General features: G+C 43.9%; 1 protein-coding gene across 1 annotated transcript in view; it reads left to right on the top strand.

Annotated features, from left to right (window-relative positions):
* The window catches only part of jmy (junction mediating and regulatory protein, p53 cofactor), a 34,911-nt gene extending 11,153 nt beyond the window's left edge, over nucleotides 1–23,758 (top strand). Inside the window, exons 3-10 of the mRNA XM_083930505.1 lie at nucleotides 10,786–10,936; nucleotides 12,580–12,749; nucleotides 13,940–14,105; nucleotides 15,013–15,203; nucleotides 16,481–16,561; nucleotides 16,677–16,772; nucleotides 17,530–18,052; nucleotides 18,892–23,758. Of these exons, the coding sequence (XP_083786631.1) occupies nucleotides 10,786–10,936; nucleotides 12,580–12,749; nucleotides 13,940–14,105; nucleotides 15,013–15,203; nucleotides 16,481–16,561; nucleotides 16,677–16,772; nucleotides 17,530–18,052; nucleotides 18,892–19,202 (1,689 nt within the window). The 3' untranslated portion in view covers nucleotides 19,203–23,758. The remainder of the gene's footprint in view (nucleotides 1–10,785; nucleotides 10,937–12,579; nucleotides 12,750–13,939; nucleotides 14,106–15,012; nucleotides 15,204–16,480; nucleotides 16,562–16,676; nucleotides 16,773–17,529; nucleotides 18,053–18,891) is intronic.
* The last annotated feature ends 341 nt before the right edge of the window (nucleotides 23,759–24,099 follow it).

Below are 24,099 nucleotides of genomic sequence, written 5' to 3'. Positions count from 1 at the left end.
GGGAAGTAAATCCTCACCGTAATCTCTACTGTCTCAAAGAGATGGTTCGGTTCAATAGGTCAGAGTCCTTCACACTCGTGGTACACTTAAGCCCCTTTCCCACATGCTCTGCAGAACCTGAAATTATCTGGGCTTTACCCGGCAGAGCCGTACGGGAGAACGCAAATGTCCAAATCAAACGGACCAGACGTCGAATGGTTTTTACCCTCTTAGGTCCCTAATACAAAGGCGGTGTAATCTAATTGAGCCCACGCGAGAGTGGGCGTGTTGATGCCGTTTCTATCATGGGTCTCTCGGAAACTGTAAGAAAACGAACATCAGAGGGTGAAGCCATCAAAAGCACCATGAAAAGTATGCTGAATTGGCAGAATTAGCAGTTCCTGTTAATGGGCCTTCTCATGATCAGCTTTTTGCGCTGCGATCACCGCGAGGTTGGGCGCAGTGACCCATTAAACGGCTAAATCAACGCTAGCGTTAAAACAACCATTAGCACGTAAACCGCGTCTATACAAACCCGGTGTGATGCTTATGATCGTGATACGACTTTAATGTAACGTTAAATATTTCGGGAAACTCGGACACACAAGAAGCTTTTCCACCGTCTTTCTGGTCGGCTTGATGTCGTTCTCTGGTTGCCTAGGAAACGTACGCGTCACACTCGAAGCTTCTATCTCATCGGTTGTGCGTTTGAAAGTGTCAGCGGAAACAAGGTCAAAGTTCAACTCATTTGAACTTTTGCACAGCGGCAGAGCGGCAAATCTGAGCGGTGCGTGCCGCTGCATCGGGCGCTACCACCTCCTCCATAGGAAATGAATGGAACGACCGACGCAAAGCACTTTTACCGCGTATCACGTGTAGGGGCCTTTAGGAATCTATGCATGGATGTACACACACCTGTCACTGGATTACTTTGATACTGAAGGAACCTTAAAGAAGTGATGATTCTCAGGCTGGTTCTGAACTTAAGAGTTTTTAAACCAGGACAAAAACAAGTAGACTGCAGGAGGAAGGGATGTCCGCACACTGGATCAGAGCTGCCGATACCTTATTTTTTTATTGAGTTTTCCAGACAATCAAGCAAGAGCAAGTGCAACGGCTGCACAGTGCATCGATTCGTCTTGCTCCCGATACTTTATTGACTAAAAGGTGAAGCAGCGTTTCCGTCTGTCTTCCAGCGGGTTCATCAGAGATAACGATATCCTCGGACGTCACACTGACCCTGAAAATACTTGTTTCACGTCTGCGTGTTCAGGTTGAAGTTAGGATTTAACCACTTCCTGTTGTTTTCAGAACACCAGCATGCACCGGTCCCTTTCACCTCACGCAGTATCTTCACCTCATGTCTCTCTCTCTCTCTCTCTCTCTCTCTCTCTCTCTCTCTCTCTCTCTCTCTCTCTCTCTCTCTCTCTCTCTCTCTCTCTCTCTCTCTCTCTCTCTCTCTCTCTCTCTCTCTCTCTCTCTCTCTCTCTCTCTCTCTCTCTCTCTCTCTCTCTCTCTCTCTCTCTCTCTCTCTCTCTCTCTCTCTCTCTCTCTGGTGCACCTCAGTTTGTTTTTTTGTAAATAGAGTTTATTGATTTTTTTATCAGAACAGAAACGTAAACAACATGCAAGTGCTCTCTGTATTCACAAAACAACACACACACACACACACTCAGACACACACACACACTCAGACACACACATATACATATAGATCTCAAAAAATAAAAATAAAGAGTCCCACCGCCACCCCAAACTGTCGCATCAGACACCTTAAAGACATACTGTGCCTTCAGTCGTCCATGTATAGTGGAAGTAAAAACATAAATTATACAAGTACACAAATCAAAAACAGGGTGGAAGACTTTAATACAATAAATAAGTAAATTAAATACAAAAACAAAGGTGCACCTCAGTTTGGGATCTATAGTGAGCAATAAATGAGGTCATCACTGAGGTTGAGAGCGTTGCATGACGTCAATTCTAGGAAATGATTTTTGTTTCATGGGATTTTCAGCAGAAATCAGCGTTTGACACACACTTATTTTCGTTCCATTTTTGTTTCCGAGAGCATAAATGAGAGGCAGTAAACGTGGTATAGTGTATAGTTAATAGGGAGTGATTTGTGGGACACGGCCTTTTGTACTCCACTGTGTGCAGGTGTGTCCAGTACACACGACTTCACGAGTCAAAAACCAGCGGGGTCAGAAAAATAAAACACAACCGAGGAGCAAGTCGTTGGTAGAGAGGCAGAAATAACAAGCTCAACAGCGTGAAATAACACGAGCGACAACGTCTGTGTGTTGTTAGCCGGAGTTGTCGGGGAATCAAGTTTGGACTGGACTGTGTAACCTGTGCAGGCTTTGATATTACGTCACCGAGTGCTGTTTAACCCAGGGGTGTCAAAGTGATCCAGTAAAGGGCCGTGTGGCTGCAGGTTTTCATACCAACCAGGCAAGAACACACCTGACTCGACTTACTCAATCACCTGAACTGTCTTCACACAGTTGATTTGTTGGACCAGGTGTGTTTTTGATTGGCTGGAGTGAAAACCTGCAGCCACACGGCCCTTTACTGGATCACTTTGACACCCATGGTTTAACCGGACACATGTTGTCTCCGTCTCCGTATCGCTCTTCAGAGAGTCTTTCACTCCTCCTGTTGTGTTGTTCTTTCCAGTGTCTGAACTACATTCCTTACACAGCGTGCTCATCCTGCATTGTGTCACTAACCAGCACAAATGACCCCGTGGGTGTGTTAACGAGTGTGTTACAGTACGATGGTATTTGGTGTCTTGGGCGGGTGCTGATCTAAATTAAGACTTTTCACTGAATCAACACTTTGTTAATGCAGAGTCTGGTGATATTTCATGTCTTTGTTGCCATGAAAAGACATAAGATACAGCTCCACAGTTGTCAACTGGGGGACATGCTCCTTCATTTTGATCACACACACTAGTTTAGTTTGACTCAATCCTACACACACACACACACACACACACACACACACACACACACACACACACACACACACACACACACACACACACACACACACACACACACACACACACACACACACACACACACACACACACACACACACACACACACACACAGTCCTGCTGCTACAAATACTCATCGGATCAACAAATGGGGATTAATCTGCAGCTAAAAATACTCCCCGACAGTAAACTCCTTTTTTTTGCGTGACATTTACTAAAAAAAAAAACTAGTGTCCAGCTGTTGTTGAGGAAAGGATTTATCCTTTTTTAAGAATGAAACTTTATATTTGTGACATGTTTGTAAAGATTTATCCGTAGGAATGAATGAGTTAACGACCAAGGGGCACAGACTGGCTGGGAGAGTCAAGAGAGACGGACAAACACAGATCACTTTAATTTTCTGTCAGGTGTCTATTGTTGGTAGAGATTGTTGGTGTTTCCGTTTTCATGCTGACTACACCTAATGATTATTTTAATCATCAATAAATCAGAACATTATTTTCTCAATTAAGTAGTGAATCTCTTGTGTTATAAAGTGTCAGAAAATAGTGAAAAATGCCTCTTGAAGTTTCGCAACGCCCAAGTTTACATATTCAAATTGAAGACTTTGGGGTTTTAGACTCTTGGTTGTACAAAACAAGCAATTTACTGCTGTTGAAGACTAAAAAAAACACTAAATCCTGTTTATAAATATTGTATTGTATGTGAAAAGCAACAACCAAAAACAATTTATTGATAAAATATCAAAACAGTTTCAGATTTTAGTGACTTTGATCATACAGTCAACTCATCCTTTCAGCTCTATCGCCAGTTACATCCCGTAAGAAGAAGAAGAATTCCTTTGTCTATGTCACTCTATTATTATTATTATTATTATTATTATTCATTAACGTTACACACACACAGGCCTGAAATACACACACATGCACAGACAGGACCTATATACATGCAATTAATGGAGAAATGTCAGACCGAGGGGGCTGCCAGTGACTGGCGCGTCGAGCAGTTGGGGGTTTGGTGCCTTGCCACCAGTCCACGCTCCATTCATGGTCCACACAGGGACTCAAACTAGTGACCCTCAGGTTCCCAGCCAAGTCACCTATGGACTGAGCTACTGCTGCCCCAAGATTAGATCAAGAGCAGATTCAAGATTCAAGAAGCTTTATTTATCCCGAGGGGAATTATCGTGACGATTACCGACCTTGCTAATGTTTGACAAGATGATTTATTATAAATCAATACTCGATTCCTTCCCAGAGACCTTTCCATCTCGTTTCTGTGCCGCCTTCATTACAAAGTGAGCGAGGATCTAAAGAAACCTTTGAGTTGCAATATCAAGTGTTTTTGGAGCTTGGTCCAGTCTTAAGGCTCACGTCAGGTCTTCTATCTCCCAACTTTAAAGCGCTGCATTACTAAATACCTGGCAACAGATGGTTCAGGTCAAGACTTAAGGTGTACGCTCCCCCCGTAACCATTCTGCATGTTTCTGAAGAATCTGAACTCGATGCCAAAGTTTCCGGCTCTACCACCTGCTCACCTCAGGGCGATCCAACGGCAGAAAACAAAGCTGTATGCAAATGAAATCCTTGATGCCGGCAGAGGCGGTTGGTTTCTCCCAAACTTGATGAGTCAGGGGATCGTGGAGATGGGAGGGAGTCTGGATTTAGGACGCAGGCTGCGGTAATTTACATGCAGTTTGCATTCTGCCTTATGTCGCTTAGTCGATGTGAAAGAGATACCAGAGCAGACGAGCATCAGCTCCAGGCTATCCCGACTTCATCTGCAAGTGTAAATACACACGGACACGTGTGAGGACGTTGTAAAACCACACAGTGAGGTTCTTATAAAGTCTGTGTACTCGCGTCAGTCGATGGCGGTTGGAGCACGCCCAGTTTGGAGAAGCAGGCATGGAAGTTAAACACTGTACTGGTGTGGACGGGAGCAGCAGCAAAGCATATTTTACACCTTAAAAAAAAACTTAATCCATTCAAGTGAGCGCTAAAGTTATAGAATAAATGTCACAAATAAGAACTGAAACTTGAGAATGTTGTTTGAAGACATCCGTTATCAAAATAGTTGATTACTTTTTATTTCAATCAATTAAAAACTTGCATCAAAGCTTTTTTTTAAAGAACTATTTAAACATTTGAACGTTTTACAAAACATTTCTTGACATGTGACTATGAAAGTGTGTGACTGTGCAGTAGATTTAATTAAAATAAGAGTAAATAAATAATAAAATAATAAATAAATTAAAAGGGGAGGGAATGAGGGGGAGTGAGAGTAGAAATGATTATAATTAATAAATAAAATGATTTACGAGATAAATAAAAATAAGTAATAAAACACAATCATCTATACGTCGTCCTACACATTTATGCAAACACATCGAAGCTTTACCGAATCCGTGAATGAAAGAGCAGATGGGGCAGTGACTGAGTCAACAACAAAAGGTGTCGAGTACTTTGGTGAATGGTTCATTGCTGCGCGTTGGCGTTGGCGTCGGTGTCCTGTTGCCTGCAGGGTCAGAGGGCAGCCATGAATTAAAAATGTGCTTTCTCTGTAACCAGTCTGAGATACTTTTGTGCCACAGTGAGCTCCGGTTACCGCATCGACCGCCGTTAACACATGGCAACTGTCGTCACGGCGGTCCCTAAACACCTGCTCTGTTTTACTTTAAAGCTACTTTAGCACACATTTTAAGATAATATGTAAATTTAGACGTTTTATGAGCTCAATTTAAGTGAATTGTGTTCCTGAATGTTGATTTGTAATTCATCTAGGGCTGCTGCTAATGATTATTTCCATTACCAGTTAATAATAAGTTACTTAAGTCATCGTTTGGTCTGTGAAATGTCTGAAAAAGCCTCTCACAGTTTTTTAAAGCCCGAGATGTCGTCTTAAATTGTCCTGTCCATTTAAGACGTGCAGACTGCTATTTAATTTACAATGCATGTTTAGAGTAGATAACGCAGACTCAGACCAGACATTTTCATGAATACAAATACTCACAAAAGGCCCGTGATTAGGTTTCATGATGAAAGACACATCCAGATGTTTACCATGATTCCCAAGAGGTCTTGTCTTCAAAGAGGAAATGGTGCATTTGTTGGGGACTAGTTTTTAGTGATGGATTAATCCACGTTGATTCAGGGTTTCCCGCAGCACTTTACAGCTTAGGCGACTGCTTAGCAACACTACCTCGGGATCTTGTTCATGCGTGAGAGGACGATGGAGCGTGAGTTTGGCCGGAGAATTGGAGCAGCGGGGACGGTGTTGCGGTCGCACCGAAAACAGCTCTCGAACTTCCGGTCAATCTTTTTCTTCCCTCACGTTTGGTCATGACCAAGTGGTCAGGAGGGTGGCTGGAGTCTCCCTTAGAGAGAGGGGGAGAAGTTCAGCGTCCGTGAGGAACTCGGAGTAGAGCCGCTGCTCCTTTGCGTTGAAAGGAGCCAGTTGAGGTGGTTCAGGATCATCTAGTAAGGATGAACCCTGGGCGCCTCCCTAGGGAGGTGTTCCAGGCACGTCCAGCTGGGAGGAGGCCTCGGGGAAGACCCAGGACCAGGTGGAGAGATCAGATCTCCACACTGGCCTGGGAACGCCTCGGGATCCCCCAGTTAGAGCTGGTTAATGTGGGAAAGGGAAGTTTGGGGTCCCCTGCTAAAGCTGCTGCCCCCGTGACCCGACCCCGGATAAGAGGCTGAAGATGAGATGAGTGTTACTCCGTCCTGTTCTCTTCTTTTCATTCCAAACCGTGACCAACGCCAGTCTCCCTTCTCTGCAGAACATTTTAAAAATCTAGTATGCCTCCGAAACGTGTGATGTGTCCGAACAGTGGCGTGTTACAGGTTCAACGCTCCGAACCTTAGCTGGGGACGAGCCGGTCTCATCCTACTTCACAGTGGGGCATATTAAGGGGCATAAAAGGCACTTTGTTTTGCTAGCGCTCGGCTGGAGCACGGACCGCGTTACCGTCACGCTCACACCGTAGACTGATTACCACAGCGCACTTTTGTTGACTTAACCTACAACACACCTGTCCCACTATGTCACACACACTTATTTTCCCAATAACCTGCCAGGAGGAGGCTGAGACAACATCTATAATCCTTTATATTATGTAATATTAAGTGTTTAATAAATAATTGTTCAGTGTAGTACACAGTAGAGTCTACACCCCACCCCACAACATTGACTAACACATTTTCTGCGGGAAAACCCTGTGACCCTGTGAAACAATGGAGCTTTACGGCGCAGAGGAAGAACGTGTATCATGATTTCTATACTCCGTTAATACTCCATTGTTTGTTTCAGGCTTTTTAATGAGATAATATATAAAAATCTGCTGGCCACCACCCTAACCTCTTTGTAAACCAGTAGCTTTGTGGAGTTCACTGGTGTGATTTCCATTCTTCCTCCACAGCTGCCTATTATCTTAACGCTATTTTAACTAAATGAGATAAGGTGCCACCGCGACCGCTGTAATCCCAGCGCCTTTCCACGGGAACGGGCGTCTTTTTCTATTTGCAGCGAGTTTGACACGTCTGTGTTTTGTCACAAGCAGCTGTTGACCTGAGGTGTTCAAGGAAATCACTCCCACATCTTTCCCCTCGTAACTTCCTGCCTGTTTTAAGTTAATTGTTGTGAGTTGTGATGACATTGTGTGTTACTCATGAGGTCAGTGAAAGGGAAAGTGCTTTGTATTCCATCATATCCTGTCTTCTTTATTCCCTCAGGTGTTAGTGACATGGATTTCTTCCCTCATATTAAAGTTAAGATAATAAAAGAAACATGCTCTCTCTGGTTCTGCTGCGTCTTTTTCATACCAGATATTTCGTTCGATCTCCTCGGTGCTTTTAGACCATTTAGAGCAGATGCAACATTTTTAACCCCTCTCTTCTCTGTCTGCATCAGTCACCCGTACATTATGACTTAAGTTTATGATTCCCATCCCCATTCTCACTTGTTTGTCGGCAGTTTTTGGGTTGATACCGTTTGAAAAACAGGTCACAATCCGTCCGAAACACCTCATAACGACGACCAGACCTCGAGGAACGCCGTAGAAAAATCCACGCAGGGATTTGGTGTCGGGATTCCTGCAATAATTGCATTTCTCTGCGTTTGGATGGCGTTTGTTCTTCTGTCCTGGAAACTGTTCACAAACCCTGTTAGACTTAGACTTCTCTTTATTGATCCTTTGGGATGAACTCCCGCAAGGAAATTGAGTTTCCAGCAGCTTACAAAAACATGAGGGAGGTATAAAAAATACAGTATAGGATGACCAATAAACTCTTAGCTTAATAGTTACGGAAAGTATACAGTAGATACAGTAAACAGTAAACTCTTAGTCAAATATATATGAGGTAGGTGTAAGAGTACAGGGAAAGTTAAATGTAGAGGAAATGTATAAGATAAAATATGACTGTATATGACAGAAATGAGCAGCAAGATTCAATTATTGCACTTAAGTGCTGGATAAAGTTTTTGCACAAAGAAAAGAAGACAAGTGTCCAGGTTTGTGTCAATATATCTAGTAACGGTCAGAGATCAAGGGAACCCTTCGTCAAAGTTTAGCCGCCCTCCTGACAAACAAACTAGCACATCACTGCTGTCACAACGGATTCCTTAGATCGTCTAGTTGTGCCGGCCTGTCCGCGGAAAGATGCATGTTGCAAGTTGTGCGGATGCTTTCTGCTCACACATACTGAGAGTCAAGGGCCGACTTGATAAAGAGACGTCCCGCTCTGACAACATTGCAACAGCAGCACGCACAGATGTAGAACAACAGGTGCTTTTAAATGTCACAGGCGGTGTGACATGTCACCAGGTCTGACCCAACCGCTGAGGGAAGGTTTCTCTTCCATTTCTCTGTGGGTGTGAAACGTCGGCGCTGTCCTCCTCAGATGTGCTCTCGTGCTCCGGTGCTGTATCCTTTCTGTTAGAGGATACCCGGACAATGATCTCACAGCTCAAGTTTTTTTTTTTGAGTTCATACTTTCTTTCTCTTTTTCACTTCCCTCATTCCTGGAGTTATTTTTCTCCAGAAACGTTTTCTCTCTGGTCTCTGACGTAACCTCTTCCCTCCCCCCGTTCGCTCCCGGTTTCACCCCAAAACCACTCCCTGTTCCTGAGCCTCACGTGCAGACGCGTACAATACAAAGCACTGATTATGCTGGCTGACATAAATCAGGGCCGTTGAGGTTTGTTGGTGTTTATTTTTGAGCACCTACGCACATCTGTTAAGCATTGGGGTATTAATATGTTACTTGATGTGCATGAGGCCCTCACGGGGACTTTAATCCGTCTGTGTACATTTTGTTCCACGTGGTCGTCTCTTGGAGGAGGGGGGGGGTTCAGTTCTCAGCGAACACCCAGGACAGGACTCCACGTGGCACTGCTTTCCCCCCCGTTTCTCACTCTTTTTCACATGGCCGGACACGAGCTGGTGAGATGTGACGATGCGCCACGTAATATGAACTCCTTCCAGAGTGTATTCAGAGTGTTCTTGTTTTGATATCAGAGCTTTTTTATTCATTTATTTATTTATTTATTTATTGTTCCACCAGCCCAGTAGGACACTGGGTTAGTGTCTCTCTAAACATAAACATGCACAGGCATCACTGTTGGCACCATCTGCTGTATGTTGCTGGTATTACAGAGCACTGAGCTGAATGAATAATAGGTTTTTTAGGTGAGAGTTGAAGGGGGTCGCTTGCGGAGAGAGAGGAGTGAAAGAGACCGCAAGTGTTCTGTAAACAATGGGAAGTTAGTGATTGCAGTCTGTTCTGCTGAGACACGCAATTAAAACCCAGATTCCTGCAATTTGTGTCTTTATATTACTCCTTAGAGGAGTCATGACTCTGCATAAATCTGAACACGCAGACACGTTTGACATATTTTGAGATCTAAGTGTGACTGAGGGTATCATTTTGACGTCCGTCGCAAATTAACGTCCATAAATCTGCTTAGGAGTCACAGCAAGAAGAGACGCTCTTTGTAACTTCTTCAGTGTCAAAATACGTCTGTACATCCATGGGTACACTGCAAACAAGAGCTGCTAATAGCTAATTCAACAGGATTCCCATGCGTCCTGGAAAACCTGGAAAACAGTTTTCCAGTCATAGAAAATAAGGAAAAAGTCAAATGTCCTGGAAAATTATTTCAACAGTCTTTGAATTTCCTTTATTACCTTTTACCCCTCAGATCCCCTCCGAACCTATAAAGTTGTCATCTCAAAGAGTTAGTTATGTTCGGGATCATGTAAACAACTTTTAGTTTATGCACGTGAGTGTTTTCAACAGGTTTTCATGTTGTGGTCACTTGCTCCGTAGGGCAGGCTGCAGTTTAAGAGTTCATTTCTGTGGAAATGTCCATTTTATCTGGGTGAAACAATTTAAAAGTAGATTTTAAATTCGTAATTTTGGATCGGTGTGTAGACTTGCATACTCGCAGATACCTGTAGCCATTTCTGATACTGGTAAAAATATCAAAACATCTTTTTTATTTCTTGAAAGAACGAGACGAGAGAAAAAGAATAAGAAGTAGAAACCATCATCGTAGCTGTTTTATACGAATAAAGTGAAATGTTTCTTCATTTCTAAGCATGGAAGAGATGATTTCATAGTTTGTTTTGAATCCACAGCGAGGAGCATATTAGTGTCTGTTGCAGAGTACATATATGATATGTGGTAATTGTTGTGGGGGGACTTTAAACCCCCCTCACCTGTACCGGCTGAACTCTGTTATCAGTTCTGATGCACGTTTAACCTGCTGTAACGACCTGCTTTGACCCCCCTGATCAGATCTCACTGGAGACGGAGCGCCTGGGTCCCCGTCGAGTTGAGGGCTTGAGGAAAGAGGACGAGGAGTGGCAGAAGAAGGCTCACGCCGCCGTCCTCTCCATACAGGACCTGACTGTCAAGTTCTTTGAAACCACGACCCGGGCGCAGAAAGGTAATCGCTCAAAAGAGACACTTCCTGTCTCTACGAAGCAGCGTGAGGCTTCTGTCTTTGCTGTGACCTTTAGACCTTTGTGTCGTATGTTTACTCGTTAACAAAGTGCAGCTCACGCTCCACGTGGGGACCAGTCTGAGAGCTCCAACCACTCACATACCAAAGTCCCGTGTCCCCCCCCGCCCTCCAAAAGTATTTTAATCCCCAAACCATCTCAGCTATGAACTGCTCGGAAGCAAGTCGACTGATTTTTGTTTGTTTATGCTTCACATAACTCGAGTCAAAGCACTTTATGAAACACTGCTTTAGGCCTAGTTCACTCACAGGGTATTTTTGAAACTGAACTTTTATGGCCCTTTGTTAAAAGACAATTCCCGTCCACAACACCGGTGTGATAAAAAATATCTCCGTCCACATGAAACCGCAAAATCCGCCGCCGTCAGCTGCATTTATTTTTCAGTATTCATCTGTTACACAGAGCTGGCATATACTTAGACTGCTGTTTTCCTGCCATGCACCACTATCACTTTATTATTTAGCTTATAGTTATATATTATAGTTATACTCTATTACTGCACTATAGTTCTGTTTACGTCTGCTCATTACACACATGTATCATGTCTGACCTCATCTGAATCCGATCACTGTCCACTTATATCTTCTCTGCACTACAGTTCTGTTCATACCTGTTTTAACAGTCTACCGCATGTTTACATCTTATACACCCGTTCACATTTCTGCTTACATCTGATACACGCATGTGTTTCTACATCTCACGCTGACAATGTTCTCTGTATCCAAGCTGTACTAACACACTAACATCCTGACACTTATTCTAACCTGTACTAACACACTAACATCCTGACACTTATTCTACCTGTACTAACACACTAACACACTTATTCTACCTGTGCTAACACACTAACATCCTGACACTTATTCTACCTGTACTAACACACTAACATCCTGACACTTACTCTTCTCTTACACTTTATTCTTGTTGTTAGGTTAAAATGTTTTTGTATAATTGCACTGTCGTTATTTGCTGCTCTGTGTGCCCTGAATTGCCCCCCGGGGACAAATAAAGTTTTTTGAATTGAATTGAATTGAATCTCCATGGATACAACGGTCTGTTTACCATCGCACAGTGTGACAGTAAACAATGTGGACAAGAAATTGCGGTTTCCCTCGGTTTCCACACACGACTGCTGAAACCGGACTTTTCGGAAAAGTTCCCTCTGGACCCCGGCTTCAAAAAAACTCCAGTTTCAGGAGCAACAACCGTGGTTACGTGTGGATGAAAGGCCGAACTCTGCATGGTTTCAAAAATACCCTCGTTTGTGTGGACGGCCCCTTAGTTTCCATTTTAAGGTCTCTGATTAATCCGTTGTTAACTTTCTTGACTAATCATTTAATCGTTCGTTTTAATCGTCTTTAAAACATCAGAAAATAGGGAAAAATGTTTGGTTTTGTCTGAATAAATCATCCAAAACCCAAAGATACAGATTTACAGGTTACAAAGATATAAAACAGAGAAGCTAGCACCAAAAATGATTCATCGAAACAGAATTTGTATCAATGATTTATCCTCTAGTCATTCCAGCTCTGGCTCGTTCTTGACAATCGTATGACATGTGTTGCAGCTTTGTTTGAGCGGATGCGTGCTGACCAGAGGAAGTTTGGCAAGTCGGCGTGGGCAGCCGCGGTGGAGCGCATGGAGCGGCTGCAGTACGCCTTTTCCAAAGAAACTCTGCAGCTCATGAGGGCCAAGGAAATCTGCCTTGAACAGAGGAAACACGGCCTGAAGGAGGAGGTAAACTGATGCTACTCATAAAATAAATGCGTTACTTATGAAGAAGATCAAACGTACGTGTTCTTCAAAAGCTGATGAGACACAGTTAGCAGAGGTGGACGGATTACTCGGATCTAAAATACCACGGTGTAAAAATACTCTGCAAGTAAAAGTCCTGCGTTCAAAAGTCCTGTGGTTTCACTGCAAAAATATTGTTTTATATATTTATATATCAAAGGATTTATGGACCCTAACAATGCATTGTTGCTGCGGTCGCTGCATAAAGAATAGTTACTGCTAATAAATGCATAATGTGTTTCTTAACAGTGCTTCTAAATAACATATTTATGATGCTATTATTAACACTTATATAGTCTTAATAACCTATAACAGTGTTAATAAGCATCTTAAAAGGACTTATAATGACCCGGTTACCCATTTACTAATGCTTATAACAAGGAAAGTGATACTGAGTACCGGATCTGTAAAGTAACTAGTAATATACAGCGTTTGATAAATGTATAAGAGTAAAAGTAAACTATTTGCTTCCAAAATGTTGAGAACTAGAAGTGGTTACGACTCTGAAACCATAGTAAAAAGAGGACGCACACATGAGAGTAACTTTAGATATGACATTTTTAATTTAACGAAGGAACATTTGAACCCAAATGTACCAAAAATGTCAGTTTTGACCAAGGATACTGACAGGAAAACATGCTGCCAAGTAAAGTAGAATAATGCAAAAATAAACTCTACAATAAAGCAGAAGAACATGGCGTCGTGACAGGGGAGAGGAGCTCCACAAACCACCAGGTTAGGGCGGCTTTATAGGGACCAAGCACATCAAAAACAATGCTTTAGTAAATATACTTGACTGACGTAACAAGATCGAGGGACAAAAACAAGAGAGGTAAAAAAGGAGTAATGGAAGTTTGAAGCATGACCTCATGGTTCAGACATCCTGCAATGGAGAGAATAACATCCTGGTGTACAACGGTGGAAATGACTCACTGGGAGTTACTGTCGGGGTCAAGCACTGGCTTCATGTGTGTAAATATACGTAAAAAGTACCTGTTGTTTGCTTGAGCGGCGCAGCTCATCACTCACGTTGCGTCAAAAACAAACTGCACAGACAGGAAGTTCTGCAGAATCTCCCAGCCTGCGGTCGAAGAACGAGTAAATTCAGTTTTGTGTTGTGGCTTTTTTTTTAGATGCAGAGTCTGCACGGTGGAGAAGATGCCATGCTGCGACTGGACCAGCTGGAGGAGCTGTACTACGAGTTGCAGCTGCAGCTGTACGATATCAAGGCAGAGGTGCTGCGATGTGAAGAGCTGCTGCTCAACGCACAGCTGCAGAGTCTACGGAGGCAAATGACAGGTGAGCATCTGTCTGCAGGGGAAATAAACCCGATTACAGAAATATCCGCATATAAATAGATACGAGCAGTGACTCACCAGCCACTGTGGCTAATGGTTTTCAAAAGTTACTAACCACTCAGCATTCTCACTAGCCACAAAGTTGTATAAATAGCATGTTAAGAAAGAAATACCCTATATAAAGGTCAGCTCCTTATCCATATCGAAAAAAAAGGTTGCAGGGATCTCATTCATCATCTTTAACCGCTTGTCCCTGTCGGGGTCGCGGGGGGCTGGAGCCGATCCCAGCTGACATCGGGCGTGAGGCGGGTTCCACCCTGGACAGGACGCCAGTCTATCACAGGACACATAGAGACGAACAGAGACAGACAACCATTCACACCTACGGGTGATTTAGAGTCATCAATGAACCGAACACCTGCATGTCTTTGGACTGTGGGAGGAAACCGGAGAACCCGGAGAAAACCCACGCAGACACGGGGAGAACATGCAAACTCCACACTGAAAGGCCCCAGCTGGGATTCAAACCTGGAACCTTCTCGCTGTGAGGCGACAGTGCTAACCACTACATCACCGTGTCGGGTTGCAGGGCATAAAACCGGCATCAAAAAGTGTATTTATTTTATAAAAAGGTAGTAAATGTTTGGAAGCCAGTCTGGTCTTTATTTAGTTTCTAAGGGTTTTTTATCAGGGGCCATGAAAACAATGTCAAATACAAAGAGAGGAGATGTTGTTTAATGCTTTTTAATAAAAAGACAGTAACAAAACATTTTATTAGTCATTTTAATACAGAATTTGGTAACTCATCAACTACTGTTTGGTCACAGGTGTTTGTTTTTTACCAGCTGTCTAAACTAAGAACCGTGTTTCTAAACTGCATCGTGACAAATCTGTTCTGTTTGCACCAGAGCGACAGGATGAGGTGGTGTACTACGATGCCTTCGAGAGCCCCGATGCCATGAAGGGCGAAGAGGATCCCTCAACGCCCCCGTCCCCCCTCAGAGATGAAGAACTGAGCGTCCTGCAGCAGAGGACACGGCAGCTCGAGGCCCGCAGGGGCCGCATCACCGCCAAGAAAGTCTACCTCAAAAACAAGAAGGTAAGCACTGACGACGATGACGACGATGATGAAGAAGAGGAAGAAGAACGCTGTAGGCGGATGTTTCTGAGCAGGTTGTTCCACAGTTTAAATCCATAACAAGAGAAGTCTCTAAACTTCAGGTTTTTGTCTCTAAAATACGTCAAACGTCTAACAGCTGCACAGGTTAGTTTAGTACGGAAGCCCTAAAGGGTCATACATGCATCCATGCTATTTCCTCTGTTTTCCTGTGATAAGATAATTAATTTGAGATCTTGATAAAACAAAACAGAACGATAGTGTAGACCATTAAATCATTGCAGGAAACATCATTCAGTGAAGCAACGTCATGGATCACATCACAGATCTCTTCAATCAAGTCCTGAAACAGCTTTTTACCTCGCTATGACAGATAATGTTCACATTAGTGTGCGTCATGTAAGGGCGCACTCACACTGTCCATCCGTACCGTGCCCGAGCACGTTTCACGGGTAAAGTCTAGTTCGTTTGACCAGTGTGAGTACAACCGTACCGTGACTAGGAGCGGTACGCTTGCCGGCCACGGCCCCGTTTGGGAGAGGTGGGCTTTTGTAAAGCACGTTTGCACGAGCGCACTCACGTGTACGAGCACGAGCACGAGGCCTACGGCGGTTCTGAGGTCATTTCCTGTGCGCCTGTTGGGACGTAGAAAAAAGAAGGAGGGACCATGCGCGGACATTTAAAACAATGGCGGTGAAAGGTTCACGTTGGTGTGATGCGGAGGTGGAGTGTTTACTGCAGATTTGGTCGATGAAAAGATTCAACAACAGTCGAACAAGACGCACGTCCATCAATGCATGTGACGTGTTACGGCGTGATGACGTATAGGCAGCAAGAAGCATTCACCGAGGCCCAGGTAGTGTGAGAACAAACGCGCCTGGGGCACAGGGGGACAAGGACCCTAAAGCACGGGGCACAGTACGGATGGACAGTGTGAGTGCGCCCTTAGAAGAAGTTAGTAAGGCTTCAGCTTTATCAGAGGGGTGAGTGAGGCTGATGTCCTCATTACCTAAACATGTAAACATAAATATACAGATTACAGTTCATAACGGTAAAGATCCAACTGAAATCATGTCTGTGTTTTCTATAGTGTTTGAGATATGAGTCTTTATGAGGCATGACGTCTCAGGCCTCTCACGTTTCATTAATTATCTCGTTATCACAGGAAAACATAGGAAATAAAATATATGTATTCATGACTCTTCAGGGCTTCCGTAGTTTAGTGCATCATATACCTTTTTTTATTTTATCTTGAACAGGAAATCTGTATTGTCAATCACAACCAGAAGATACAACAGCGACAGGGTAGCCATGCTGATTCTCCACAGACACTGCGACAGGTAAGACTCCAATGTTTATGTGCGGCTGCGTCTGTGTGTGTCCATCACATCCTGAAAGAGAAACACATGAAACGCACCCAACAATCAGACCTGTCTCTTGTTGTTTCCTGTGAAGGGAGGTGAAGCTGAGGAAGAGGATGAAGCCAAGAGCAACGTCAGAGTGAGTCAGGAGCGGCAGAGGACTCTGGACAGACTCCGCAGCCTCAAACAGGTGAGAACCCGCGCATCCTCTTCTGGGGACGACCTTTAAAGTGTAATTCCAGCGCAAAATCATCCCTATCATCTTTTTCGGCACTAACATTCATTAAATAAGCCAACGAGACAGTTTTTTCGTGTAACAGCTATTAACGAAGAAATCCGGGAGAGTCGCTAACAGCCGTACGTGGCTATCAGTGATTAGCTCGGGGCAGTACGGTGAAGGCATTCAAACGTCTTTTTTAACCACTAATGCTGCTGAAAATAACAGCAAACCTCTGCAGCAGCATGAGAAGAGTCCCTACACATGAAACGAAGCACCAATGGGCTCCTTCCTTTGGGATTGACTTTGGTAATCCACTTGAATGGACTTTACTATGAGAGGAGCTGGTACAGGGGCCAGTAGGTAAGTCTTTAAAACACTCTTTTAATAAACTCTGGTTTCACTAACTACGCTGATGACGCTTTGTTGTGTGTGTAGGGACTCTTCTCATGCTGCTGCAGAGGTTTGCTGTTATTTTCAGCAGTATTAGCGGTTAAAAAAGACCTTTGAATGCCTTCACCGTGCTGCCCCGAGCTAATCACTATTAGCCACGTCCGGCTGTTAGCCACTGTTCTGGATTTCTCTGTTAATAGTTGTTACACCAAAAAACTGTCTCGACGTTTTATTTGATGAAGGGATTTGCCGTGGGATGATTTTGCGCCTAAGTTTCACCCTAACCGGTGACTGATCTTTGCGTCTGACGTCCTTTTTTCTCGACTCTCCACATCAGCGTTATCCAGGCCAGCTGACTCTGAAGTCCAGCCGGCTGTGTCTGAGTCAGCCCCACAGCCGCAGGAGAGGCGGGCAGCAGCCCAGCACTCATTCAGCCGGCGTTCAGACCGAGTGCATCTCAGATCTCCCAGAACTCTCTGCTCCTCCTCCGCCCGACGCCTGCAGCTGCGACAGCGTCTCTTTACCCACCGTTGAACTCGAGAGTCTCGACTCTTCGCCCGCCTCCCTCCTGCTGCCTCCCCTCTCAGCCCCGCCATCTATCCTTTCACTGGGTCCACCCCCTCCTCCTCCTCCACCTCCCCCACCACCTCCACCACTCCCTCCCTCAGAGGAGCAGCAGCAGGAGCACCAGGGTGAGGGCAGGGAGAGTAACCCCAGCCCAGTGCGGCACCTTGAGTGCGAGTCTTCCTCTCTGCCCCTGGCTCCGTTTTCCCCTCGTTTCTTTGACAGCAGTCAGTTGGAGACGGCGAGGAAGAAGCTGAAGAAGACGGCCTCGCTGGACTCGTCGCAGTGGAGGAGAGGTGAGGAGCAAACTCACATTTGTCCCTCTTGAAATAAAGATGGAAAGGCTTCGATGTAAAGCGTAGGATTACTCGTGCACTGCACAGAAGAGCTGGAGTATCTTATAACAGTGCAGCCAAACTAAAGAAGTCAGGCGATGAGTAATAAAATAGCCTTTATCGTCTTTGTACAGAATACAACAACACTGAGGGGTGCTACATCTGATCAGTGCAATAAAAAGACACAAAAACAAAACAAAACAGCAAACAAACAGTCGACAGCGAACGTTTAAGACGAGTAAAATAAATAAAAACGCCCTTAATCCGTGTGTTCCTGTGTAATGAGACTGTAATCCATTACCTGGAGGATAATGGGCTAGGGGGGAGGAGCCTAACAGGAACAGGAAATGATCATAACTTTATTTATTTACGTATAGCACCTTTTTAAAAACAGCAGTTTACAAAGAATAGAAAGCGCAAATTAAAATACACATATATACAGTATAAAGAAATCAGAATAAATCCAGTAAGGTACAACGTAACAATATTTACGCATCATTGTATAGAAAGAAGTAAACTATTATTATTAGCTTAAGATGCTAAAAGAGACGACATCTTAGGAAGGCAAGTCTGTAAAAATACATTTTAAGAAGCGATTTAACAGAGGATACGGATTCAAAAAGCCTCATCTGTCTGTTTTCAGGGTTTGAACGAATCATTTTTGTTTGTGAAGCACCTTTCGTAGCTACAACGCAAACTCAAAGCGCTCTGCATCAAATCGTGTTTAGAACAACACCAGAACTTTATCGATGGACTAACCGTTTCACCTCCTTCGTATTCTGTGGTGCGTCTCCCCGCAGCGAGCTCCCCCATGGACGAGGTGCTGGCGTCGCTCAAACGCGGCTGTTTCCACCTGAGGAAGGCCGAGCTGCGAGTCCTGGCGCCCGACCCCGACGACGACGGCGAGAACATCCTGGCTCAGATCCGGCAGGGCGTGCGGCTGAAGAAGGTGCGGACCCGACCGGAGCAACAGCGCCACTCCAAGACCTTCCCGCACTCGGCGGACGCGCTGACCCGCAGCATCCACGAGGCGCTGAGGAGAATCAAGGAGGCTTCGCCGGAGTCCGAGTCGGAGGATGAAGGCCTCCCGTGCACTGACTGGGAAAACTAGTTTGGCTGATGGGAAGTTTTTTATGGATACATGAAGCCAAACGAAGAGAGAACACGCCGGGGTTAAGTCACCCGGAGGTACCCTCGACTTTTTTATATGAGAAAACGGCTCAGAAGTATGTTTCCCTGTTTGTTTTTTTATTCATACTTCTGCGTGTTTGTAAAGATGGACCACTAATCTTTGTGTGTGTGTGTGTGCGCGCGTGCGTGTGTTTGTGTCGTTGCTGTGGCGTTCTTGGCGAGGATACAACCTCTAACCTCTCATTATGTCAGTCTACACGTCAGAGTCGTACTGTAGCTTGCTGTGATGGGTTTGTTTTAGGAAGTGTGTGTTTTTTTTTGCTTGCGTCGCGGTTCAGACTTCACTGAACACGCGTGCTGCACACTTTTACATTCAGCCACGTGACAAACATTTGAACCGCACCTAAAACACCTGCACGCGTTTGCAGGAGAGGACTTTTCCCACCTCTTTAAAGGAGATGGGGAGAGAAAGCTGCTGCCTGTAGCTTTAAATCGAGCTCACAGATGTGTTCAATAATGATAAAGAGTCAAACTCGTGCTCTAACTTGGGTCGTTTTCGTCCTCCTGGTGGAAACGACGCGAAAACTGGCTTTGATTTAATATATTTAGCAAATCAATATCGTCCGTTTTTAGCATTTTCACTTTAAAAAATAATAAACAGATGCAAAGAAAGTGTGAGAAACAAGAGGAAGGGGTTCTGGAGGAACGATATCAAACTAGATTCACTCTCCATCATCTGTTCTGAAAACAACAGGAAGTTAGTTGTCGTTCAACGGCGTCATCGACCAATCACAGCCGCTTTTCACCCCTTTTAACCCTCCTGTTCTCCTAAGGGTCAATTTGACCCCATTTAATGTTTAAAATCTCTAAATAACGACGTCTTTTTGCTTTATATTTATGACTTTTCCTCATTTTATGGGGACAAATCATGAAAAACCTAAAATTATCATGATTATATATATTTGTACTTGTGGCATCGGTGTTCCTTTGGGTCAGTTTGATAATCTGGATGATTTAATCATTATTATTATTGTTTATTTTACAATTCAGACATTATATGAGGTCAAATTCATGCTGCTGTCCTTGATAACGGACGTTACTTTCATTCCAGATGTTACAAATAACACAAAATAGCACTTAAAATAACAGACTTACTTTAAAACACACACACAGAAATCCCTCCATGCAGTTTAACATCAGTGATATTTTTCATTTTGTTAAATAAAAACATAAAGTACCCGACTTCACTTGAGTCACACATTGATTATGATCATTTTCCAGATGTTTAAACTGCTAAAGGTCAAATTGACCCCGAGAATAAATGGTGTTAGTGAAATTTGAGGGCGACAGGAGGGTTAAACAGCATTAAAATCACATGTTTGAAACCTTCGTAACGTTAGCGTAAGAACGACAGAAACAACCTTCGGGGAGAATTTATTTGAGGTGAACTTTGAGTCGGAGATTATAGAAAAAAAAGACTCTGTAATTTCAGAACATCGCGTTTTTACGTTTCCTTCAGTATCGAAAGAATCCAGTGATCGCTCAATGCTATCAGGACGTGCTAACCGCTAACTCGGCATTCTTTCAACGGTGCCAAAATGGGTCTCAAGTCGTAGCTGTTTACATCTTCCAAAGCACCATCGGCAACGTAATCTCCAAAACGTGGAGCGTGTTTAATGTTTACTGTAGCGGCGCTGATGGAGCTGCCGCTTAAAACACAGAGTTCATGTTGTCGGGGAGATGTTTACCCGCAGCGCGCAGGTTCAGTCACAGCTGGGTCACAAATACACGAGTACACTGGAACAGCTGTTCGTTATTCATCACACACGTCTGTTGGTTTGCTTTTCAAGGGCGCCGTTTTTGACCGGGACAGTATTCTGGCGGAGTTTATTATTTAATCACCGAACGAAACGAAAACTGTTACTTGAATCTAGCTTTTGGTTGTTCGTCTCGCTGAGATGTAGAGAACGGATGGGTGGATATAAGATTTAAACGTGATATTTTACCGTTAAGTTAAAGACCAAATGACGCACAACCCCGAAAAAACGTAACTAAAAAAAGCTGCCGGTGTTTCAGACGGATGATGAGTTTATTATCTTTTAAAATATTATAATTCAGCAGCAGATGAATCGGCGACGGAGCTCAACAGTGACGTGAAAATCACGTTTATATTCTTTATCGGGATTTTGAGAATTAGCCACGATGTTTAAACCATCAAGTGTAGCTTCAACACGAGCTACGAGATCCTGGAACGAATTACATCAACTTTGTGTTTTACGTTTAAGTCTGAAAACGTTGTGAAAACGTCGTGAAAACGTCGTGAAACCGCGATAGATGTTATACGGACTGGATATCGGATCCGTAAATGGCGACTTTTCAGTTCTAGCTCAGCTCACAGACTTCACTTTGACGTCACAGGTTTTTACATCGTTTTTGGAACAAACTAGATTCAGTCTCCATCATCTGTTCTGAAAACAACAGGAAGTTAGTTGTCGTTCAACGCCGTCAGCGGTCGGGATCGGGCGGTCGAGCCGCGCCATCGACCAAAATTGCGATTTTTAAGTTCTAGCTCAGCTCGCAGACTTCACTTTGACGTCACAGGGATTTAAATCGAGTATAAAAGGGTCCATGGGTTTTAAAAAAAATCACGATACGGGACCGAACGCAGCGCTGCTACCACTGAACACGGCGGCCATTTTGTTTTTACGTTTTCCAAATACGTTTCTGCCCCGAATCGAATGTTTTACGGTTCATCACGTGGTCGGACGGCGTGTTTCTAGACTTCTAATTCTTTATACGAGGATTCTTCTGAAACGTTAATGAAGTGAACGCACAAACGAACGCGGGAAACGCCGTTAAATAAGTCCAGAGTCACCGTTGAGCTCCGTTATTTATACAAATTCAACTTTTTGCAGCGTCTCTGGTGTAAAAATTCTGCTGATTTTCTCCGTTTTACGTCACTTTAAACTGAAGATCTTTGTTTTTTCTGTGGACAAAACAAGACATTCGAAGACGTCACCTTATAAACGACCACGCCACCAATCGCTCACCTGAGAAAACCACCTGCAGATGAGTCGATGTGTCATGTGACGCTTAAAGAAACGGGAGGAAGAGGAGTTTGGGTCCGTGATGTCGAAACTTTCCCGCGCAGCATCTTCCGGCGTCCTGCTCCTCAGATCATGTGACGTTTGTATTTATTTTTACTTTCCGCTGCCTTCAGACGTTTGTTCCCAGCTTTATTTACTTCCTGGAGTTGTTGTTGGTGTGTGTGTGTGTGTGTGTCTGTGTGTGTGCGTGTGTGTGTGTGTATGATTTTATACCAGATGTGTTAAACTGTGTCAAACCTGTGTTTAACTGAAACTCACACTCACTTCCCTGTATTTCCCGCGTCGTGCACTGATGCGTGCCGCGGCTACATTCAAAAGGAGCAGTTTGACTTTTCCGGGTTAGAGTTCGATGAGAAGGTTAGACGCCACTTTTAAAAGTTGAACTCCCGCAGAAAAACGGTCTTTTTCAGCATGAAAATACGTCAAATAAGCCACGGAGACGCTTTGTTTTTCGTTGATCAACCACGTGTAGAGATGACGCTAACAGAAGAGGCGTGTCCTGCGTCGAGTAGGCGAAGCGCGTGTCGATCAATCAAGAATCATTCATTAATTCATTCATCTTCAACCGCTTGTCCCTGTCGGGGTCCCTGTCTGACACTTTAACGTCTGTACGGTTGATACGAAGCTACAGCGAGGAGGCGATTAGCTTAGCTAGCTTAGCATACAGGAAACAGACTCGTGCTTTGACTTCAATGTCGAACAAGATTAAAAAAAAAGTAAATTAGTGCTGAGAGGTGGATTTTGTTCCTTTTAGAGGGTTAGATCTTTCTGGAACTTCTATAAATCAACCGCGGAGACGCGAGACGACGGTGGCGTCCATCTTTCTCATCTCACGCTCCGCGAGAAAAGGTATTTTCCTGAAAAGTCAAACGGTTTCTGTAAACACGAAGTCACAGCCGCCGTTCAAACAGAAGAACCGCCGTTAAAAACCATCGTGACTTGAACGTCCCGCACGCCGTTCCACACTTGCTCGGTAATTCTCTCTCACTGCTGTTCCCCTTTTTTTATTTTATCTGAAACCATTGTGCTTTTTTCTCCTGTGTGTTTTTTTTTTTTAAAGTGTAGATTTCCTCCGACCCTGAACGCGACGCTAAGTTTGACCTTTGACCTTTTTATGACCTTATGCACGTGACTGGTTTTTAGGACGAACCCATCACAACGTAAGTGCAATAACCAAGAAGAAGTCATTTTTATGGATAAAATACTGTAATGAAAATGTAAAATATATATCCGCATGCCTAAATGTATTGAAGTATTTATTGAAACTTCATATTTTAAGATGATTTTTAAAAGCGTACAAATGTAAATGTACTTTATACGTTGGTTTTTTGTTGCTTTCTGGTTCCCATCACGACGTCCCCTCTCTGCTTTCTATACCCCAATTATATATATATATTTTTTTCCCTTTCAAAATAAAATCAAGCACCAACGCCTTGTCTTTGAATCCCCCTCGCCGTACGGAGGTTCACCACTTTACAATCCAGCGTTTAGAAGCGCTTTAGAGACATTTCATAGACGTTTGACTCATGTTAACGGAGAAACTCAGGAGGATCTTCAACAAACACTGCATCCCTGTGTGTTTCAAACCCGGTAACACACTCAGAGACGAGTACATCCCAAGGACAGAACACCACACACCCACAAAAGCAACCTGGTTCATGCTTTTCAATGCAACGAGGAACGCAAAGATCTTTACACTGGAGAAACAAACCAACCACTGGATAAATGCACGGCCCAACACAGGAGAGCTAACTCCTCAGGCCTGGACTC

This window comes from Echiichthys vipera (assembly GCF_963691815.1).
Source record: "Echiichthys vipera genome assembly, chromosome: 16".
NCBI lineage: Eukaryota > Metazoa > Chordata > Actinopteri > Perciformes > Trachinidae > Echiichthys > Echiichthys vipera.
This window is presented reverse-complemented; position numbering and strand designations above follow the sequence as displayed.